An 8,047-nucleotide genomic window follows, 5' to 3' on the forward strand; every position below is an offset into this window, starting at 1 on the left:
ACGGTTACTATGCCTTTGTCATTATGAATAATTTAACATCAAGTTGTCATGGGATGCTACTCTATGTTGGTCTGCTACACTAAAGAGTCATCAAGTCCAATGTTTAGTCCAGTGAAAGAACTCACTTTGATTATCTACTACTGAAGAGCTCAATTTTTTTCTATATCCTTTTTCAAACAAAATGGATACTATAATGGTTTTGCTTTGTTCCGTTTTTCATATAAACACTTTATTGCTGCAGTCAATAACCCTGTGTATCACACACCAATAACCAATTACAGTTTAAGAAACTAAAAATAACTCTGCAAGTGGCAATACTGAGAAAACAAACATACATGAAAGGGTACAAAACTATACATTTAAGTTACTAGAAATTTACTAACCAAAAAATTCTGCAGAAGTGTGAAGTGTCTTGTATAAACTATACAACACATGCCAGTGTAAAGTTGTTCAACATTATACAATTACCTATCTACAAATGTTTTACCTAAATACAAGATTAGCTGCAATTTTTAAACAGTTATCTTCTATACAAAGACAAGTGCTTTCAGTACTTCATTGGAATATAAAGACACTGTAATATCTCAAAACTAAAAAATAATCACGAAATAAAAGGTCCTGCTTAGAAGTTTTCTTTGCATATCTAATATAATGCTAAGGAAATCCAGCCAGTAATATCCTTGCTTTTTTATTTGCCCATTTTCACTCAAATTTGACAGGGACCCAACCCAGAGTCACCGACCTCCTTTTCATTACTGGCCACAGTCTCCACAGCAGACTACACCAGAAAGCTGTATCTTAATACACTTCAGTTTTAGAAGAAATTTGGACCTGGGTCCCACTTTGCAATAGGTATTTACTCTGCCACCCACAGGGCAGAAGCAACGAGCTCCTGTGCATGGCCACATCCATGCATCACTTCAGAGGTTTCTAACCAGTGGCACGCCAAGCAGCCCCCTCCTTACAGCACCCTAAGCGGTACCGTTCTGATCAGTACAGGGGGTTGGCAGAAGTGGGCTTGGACAGAGAATTACTCTTGTTTTTTAGGATTTCCCAGGTATAGCACAGACACCCAGTACTTCTCTAACCCCTAGCAGGCTTGTTCAACCTTCACTGAATACCTCCTGCTGAAGCAAAGCCCATCTCAATGACACTGAACCAGAGGAAGTCGTGCCCAGGTCTGGCCATTTTTTCAGAACGTGGGAACATTTTAAACACCCGCTCCCTAAATACAGGCTTACAGTTGAAGAAAGTCCTGAGAATTCATAGGAATTTAACATCTCATGATCTCTTAAATGGGATCAACCTTCTGCAGCACACATCTGTATTTCTAACATAATGCATGTTCACAACCTGGCAGATAGATCAAATGTGACACAGTGGGTAAATTTCCTTGGCCCAGATGGTGCTTTTCTGGATAGGAATTACATCAATAGAATGGGAGTCTGGGCAGATGTCTAGGGCACTGGACATAACACTAAAGGCTCTGGCAATCTAGGGAAGGGATTGTGGTAGATGGCATTAAGCCTATATTCCCTCCTACTTAAACTCTGGGCTCAAAAAAGTCCCACGGTAAACCAAATTAACTTTGGCCAAAGTGCAAGGACCAGACTTCTATTTCAGTCATTTCAGAAGCTGCCAGAAGGATGTATGGGAAAGCCTGATCTGACAGGGGTTGGTTGTTCCCCTTACTGACATCTGGGCAGGAAGGACAGTGCTCACCTGAGCTAGCATCAGTGCCTCACAGCTGGAAGCTGAAAAAAGTCAACAGCATCTTCTTGAGGAGAAAGAAGAAAAAAGCACCATTCAGCCTTCTCAAACATTTGATGGCACCATGCAGAAGCAGAGAACTGCAGCTTCAGAAGCCCACCATTAACACCAAGCAAGAATCAGCATAAGAAATATGAACAGCATAAACGAACTCCCGAGAGATGAATCTCTTCTGCAGCCTTTCCTGGTATGAACATTCCTAAGCAATGTAAAGAATTTAAATATTAGGCCTTAATTTTCACTCAGAAAAGACCTGCTGGGAGAGGGAATGGTTAGCAGCAACACTGGCTAAAACACTTTCATTCGCAAATATTTTTCCCCAGATGATTTTGCCAGAGATGATTTTTCATTCCAAGATACTCAGGGGCACAGCAAAAATCTTCAGTACCCTGAATACATTGAACACTACCTGGCACGTTCCACATGGAGCTTCCAAAACACCAAATGAGATTTCACAATGTTTCACCAAAAATCACGTATGACAGTGACAGCAACAGGACCAGCAAGTTACAGTCTGATATCAGAACTTGTCAGAACATTGCTCGCACACCAGTGTCTCTCAGATGTGGGCTGGAGAACAACCAGGTTTCATACAAGAACTTGACCATCTTCATTTCACCTACTGGTCACAGATCAGAGGAGAATGCGCTGAGCATCGGTCGGCAGCTGATTCTGTGCCTCTTGCCGCTGTAGCGTGAGTGTCGCGCAGATGGGCAAGCCTCGTGCACTTGGCATTTCAGAAGAACTTGATGAAGGTGTGCAAGACCTGATATTTAACCCACCTGAGTTTATTTAGTGAATCTTTCAAAGAACAAAACAGAAAACAGAACAAGACTGCATTATCTGGGTTCTCATAACAGAAGAGGATCACCCACAGCAGAGCTCAGGAAAGGGCCCGAGTAATTGCACTTTAAATTATGGCAGGCACAGGCAACAAACTTTACTGTGTATGGTCATGAAGACTGCTGCCCCGATACTAGCAGGGTATGCAGGGTTTGTCTGCCTGTATCACTTAAGCATGGGACATCCCGACACCTAGTACAGTACACAGACCCATGCCAGTGCAGCTTTACTAAGTCTGCCCAGAGGTCTGGATGTTTTAACACGTCTCAAGGTACCATGTTTTTTCAAGAAGATCACAGACAGCAAGCTTCAAGCATGAAGTGACAGAGGCACGTGTGCACACACAATACTTTCCCTCTAACAGCTCTTAGAAATCAATGGTATGTGTTCTCTTACCATAGTCCCTTCTGCCTTCCATTAAAGTATCGATTAAGAAATAAAGTAATATTAGATTTTAAGCAAAAAAATCACTGATATCTTACTGTTATTTTTGAGAAGTTTTAAAATAACTACTTTTGCTATGAAAAGAACATCCTCAAAGTTGTACTTGAAAAATACCTAGTGAAACTTGGACAAGCTCAGAATTTAGTTCAGCATCTCAATAAGTAAACGAAAACTTTAACCTGAGAAGTCCAGGCAACTCCTACTAAAAGCAACCAGATTATTATCATTGACTTTACAGAGATTCAAATAGGGCTCAGGCAGGGAAAGGCAGCTTTCAAATGCAGAGGCCTTGAATGCTGACTTTTTGTGGGGCTTTGTTTCTGCTCCAGTCACACTGAGACTTTGGTTAAATGAGGGCTTGGAGGTCGACAGTGGTGCAGTGAAGCAGACTGGACAAATGAATCAACAGCAGACACTCCAGGCTTTGGGTAACTCTGTCTAAAGCTAGGTAAACAGATTTTAAAGCTGTCCCTCTCTTTGCATGAAAGCTGACTGATTAAAAAGCCAGTCTCAAATTCAAAAGCACAGACAAAACTATTCTCTGATCACATAGTGCATCATATCAGGACTAAAACCAGGCAGGTACTTTGAAACTCATCCACTTAATATGATATTTACTTCCTAGACTTTAATCTCAGCATCTCCTCTGACAACATCAAATTCTTGGGTAATTCACACGTGACACAACACTAAAGAAGCAAAACCAGTTTCAGCTGTATTGACAAAGTTTCTTTTTTTCCATAACAGCTCACATTTTTATCAATATAGCAACAAACCCTTTGCTAATGGTTTGGAATGAAAGTCACATCAGGTATATATGTGCAGGTGTGTTGATGGTCTGACCTGTTGGGGGGAAAAAAAAAAAAAGGCAAAACCAATTCCCAAAACAGAGCACTGAAACCATTATGTATTGAAAATGAACACTATACACATTCTAGTACTCCCCATACACAAGTCACAAGTGCAATATCCTCTGAAGAAAACTGTTCCTTAAAGGAAACCCAAACAGGCAATGTTTTTTAGTGTTATGTTTAGTAAGATAATGTGGGCATGTGTTGGAAATCACAGACTGGAATTTTTAAAATTTTCTTTTTATAAGGCAAGAGGTTTATGTTCCAGAAAAATAGACGGGGCAAAGAACGAATAAATGTTTCAAAAATGACACATTCTTTCAAGTTTCATTCTCATTTGACATACATATTACAAAATAAAGATTTTTAAAAGTGCTATATGCTTTGTAAGTCTCATCACAATATGTAAAGCAAAATTTTACACCTGCTGCCTACGACAAAATGTTAGTGGCAGTGTTAGTGGTAGATTAGACTCTAGTGCTCTCATTTCCCTCAGTGTCTGGGACAACCTCCTTCATCATGCATAAAGAACAGACAACCAACCAACCCCACTGTACACATACTCCAGAATCAGAGTCATCTTTAAAGTAACAGACTCCATGAAGTTTATGACAGCTCACTAGTGGCTTGCTTGATACCAAACACAAGGCTCATTCTACCCAATATCCTGTGGCTCTCTGATCAGCCAGTACAAGACACAAAATGTTGAGAGGTATGCAACCATGGTGACATTGACAGATATGCCTAAGGGATTTTAAAAAATTCCAACAAAAAAAAACAAATGTAAAAAAAGTCATCTGCCAGCCCTCAGCTATTAGCTGATTTTAAAAGGTAGAGCAGTTTGCAGTAAACAATGATATTCAAATCTTCCAGGACATACAGAAACACTCCTCCTACCCAGCAATCAGACATGAAGAATTTCTGCAGCACAGTCTTCTGGCTCCGTGTAATGTGAAGAGTTTGTGTCTGAATGGTGAACCCCAAACATTTCTTTACTTTCAAAGTTTGGCTCCATTAGTGCAGGTTTTTCAAAAATATTCTTTTTGCTAGTTTCTGGGCAGTTTTGTACATATATTACTCGGTTATAAGCTTTAAGTCTCTTCCACAGCTGTACATACACTTTGCATTGTACATACATGAACAGAAGTCCTCCAGTGAAACCAATGGCCACAACTACCAGTTTAGTCCAAAATGGCCACTCTAGAATCCCTGGAAGAAAGAAAATAAAAACAAAGAATTAAAAACAGGACCTGGTCAATATTAGCTGGACTACACTGCATGTCTCAAAAACGTCCTGTAAGGAAACTGTCAGAGTTTGGATCATACAAACTATTCTCATGTTGCCATTTTTCTTGTTTGGGTTTTTTTTTTTTTTCCCTTCAAGTCAAACACTTCTACGTCACATATCACATTTATTCTCCCCCACCAGAGAAAAAACAAAATAATTAATTTTCTGTGTCAGCAATTGTGCAGCACAATCACAGAGTCAAGGCAACCACAAGGAATACATTTAGGTCCTTTTACACCTGTTTTTAAACAAATACTGGATCAAATTATGAAAGGGATTTTATGGCGTGGTTTCCTCTTCATAGTAAGAGACTCAACTCAGTGACCCAACTGTTCCACTCTGTGATCACATGGTATATGGAGACATAAGGGAATGATTGTTACCATATAGTTGACATGTTTATCATGCAGACCAGCCAATTTTATCTGCATCAGATCCAGTAACTTGTATCTGAACTACAGCATCTCTTCTGATACAAAACTGGAAGTGTTGGAGATGCTGAAGCATTCCAAGCTTACCCTCTGTCATAAAAATTACCACCATTACTTTTCCTAAATTTGTTTATCTTGATTTTTTAGACATTTCTATCAACTGCTTTTAAATGAAAGACTATTTATTCATTTTATACATATTCTGCTTACATAGGTCCTGTATTGATCCAGTCTCTTTCCTCTTTAAAGATAAGCACCATCACAAGATGGATACGAAATCATGTTGAATCACCCACTATCAGGTTTTTCAGAGAGAAAAATCATGTCCTTCCAACTCTTTAAAGTTTTAACCAAGATACAGGTCAGGGTCGTTTTGGAAATGCATGGTAGTGAGGGTTAGAATGAAAATATTTTAGTCCCAAAATACGAAGGGCACTTCAGCCTTATTACTGATGAAATCCCACCCATGATTAATACTTGAGCCTCTGATTTGCAGGTGATCTGATGCCACCTGTAGGCAGTGACAGTATATGCTTGGCCCTGTGTGGACATAAATCCACACACACTTCCCACATCCCCTAGCTCATTACAGCACTCCCCAGATTTAGAATCCAAAGGAAGAGAGGAAAGAAGGCACCATAACATGTACTAAATATTCACACCATTCCTCCTATTCATGTTCATCTAATATATTTACTGGTTAAAATAACCTGGAGATGATAAATCTTTGAAAGCATATTATCCTTGGATTTGCAGGTTTACTTGCAAATCAGCTACCTCCTCAGATGACCCTGTTCAATCACCAGCAACATATTTTCCACCTGCATGTCTAGCTGGCATGCAGTGCTCTGTAAGCAATGACAGTTTGCCTTCTAGCAGCTCCCAGCCTTGGTAGGTACCCTGTCCCTTCTGTATCCACATTCAGTCACAGCTCAGTTGCCTTGAGAAACAGTTCTGTGACAGCTTCAAATCTGCACCCCAGCATACCCAGGTAAACACATTTCAGTTTGTTAAGTTTACTGCTGACATGCTAAAGAAAACCTACTATTCAAGAAGTTAAGATATCCATGCAATGGGGTGAGAGACACTACAGGAACTGCAGTGCACCTCCTCTCAGTTGCATGAGCTGTAGTTCTAAGAATTAACCTGAATTTCTTCTGCTTCAGAAAAAGTTTTTATCACTCATAAAGATTTCTCCAGTCTAACATGGCTTTCATTGGAAATTTGTGCTAACCCACCTCACAGATGACTGAATAGAATGAAAACCCTGTTGACTTACCTCAAAGATTTGGATTTATCTTCCTCTTACTTCTTCTCTTTTTTAAAACTGTTCTGGTTTTGCCCAGTTTAAAGGTAACCAAATGCTATCTGCTCAGTAAGTGTTCCAATTCAAATCTAAATTTACTAAGGCAGGGCAACTTTGTATCTGGCTACACTGGATTAGCTCTCATACCCATGCATTTCACAAGTGCGAACTAAATTGATCTGAAATAGATTTTAAAAGCATCCACAGATTGAATTACACTGATTTAATCAAATCACTTTAGAACTGGGCTTTTAAACCAACCTCAGGGTAAAGCTGACAAGTATAAACATTACTGGTACACTTATGTTCTGCATCTTCTCTGCATTCAGGATAATTATTCCAAAAGAATAAGTGAGAAGACAAGGAAGTAACATACCAGTAGTTTGTCCCTGTTTAATCTCTTCAGCGGTCCTGTCTATCAGGACATAGAGAGACCACACAACGCAAGTGATGGCAATGATATGGAATGTTACAGAGCACATGATCTTCCTCCTCTCGCTGGCTGTCATCTGCAGCTTCTCCCACTGGCAAGAAACCCAGAACCAGAGTAAGAAATTAGGTGTTTATTGTAGTTACTAGAGAGTATGAAAAGAGAACGCTGATAAACGCGAAAACCAGGGAGGAGACCAGTTTCCTCCTAACAAGGATTTAAAAAGTCAGATGCCATTACTGCTCTGGCCCCAGCACTGGTGTGACGGCTGGCAGCTTACCCTGCTGTGATGGGAGCCATCCTGGCGCTGGAGGGGGCCTCCAGCACTCAGCTTCCCTCTGGAGCCTCAGCACAATGTTATCACTCTGTGCTGACCCACGAGGGGCAGCTCCAGCAGAGAGGGACCCTCACGTGAGGCCCCGCACAGCACAGCACAAGTAATGCTGCTCCTTCTGTTCCCCACTCAAGGCTGTTTAGCTCCCACCTCCTGCCTCTGGAGGTTTCATTCAGTCTTCATGTATATTTACCACCACTTAACAGCAGTGACGCTCTCGTAGTTTATTTTCAGTGTTTCAAGTGCACTTAAATACATATGCCCTAAGAATATACAGTAGAACTGGGATGACAGCTTTAGAAGTGAGAGGACACAGCAATTTAAAGTCCCAGACCTGCCTCTATCAATAA

At 40.4% G+C, this 8,047-nt stretch overlaps 1 protein-coding gene across 5 annotated transcripts in view; it reads right to left on the reverse strand.

Annotated features, from left to right (window-relative positions):
- Positions 1-203: 203 nt before the first annotated feature.
- The window catches only part of MARCH8 (membrane associated ring-CH-type finger 8), a 98,568-nt gene continuing 90,724 nt past the window's right edge, over positions 204-8,047 (reverse strand). For all 5 annotated transcript variants that reach the window (XM_027878117.1, XM_027878112.1, XM_027878114.1 and 2 more), the window contains 2 exons: positions 7,310-7,457; positions 204-5,117 (listed from right to left, as the gene is read on the reverse strand). In XM_027878117.1, the coding sequence (XP_027733918.1) occupies positions 4,813-5,117; positions 7,310-7,457 (453 nt within the window). In that variant the 3' untranslated portion in view covers positions 204-4,812. The remainder of the gene's footprint in view (positions 5,118-7,309; positions 7,458-8,047) is intronic.

This window comes from Empidonax traillii, unplaced genomic scaffold (genome assembly GCF_003031625.1).
Source record: "Empidonax traillii isolate 1590-97213 ecotype Southwest subspecies unplaced genomic scaffold, ASM303162v1 scaffold38:size1800464, whole genome shotgun sequence".
NCBI lineage: Eukaryota > Metazoa > Chordata > Aves > Passeriformes > Tyrannidae > Empidonax > Empidonax traillii.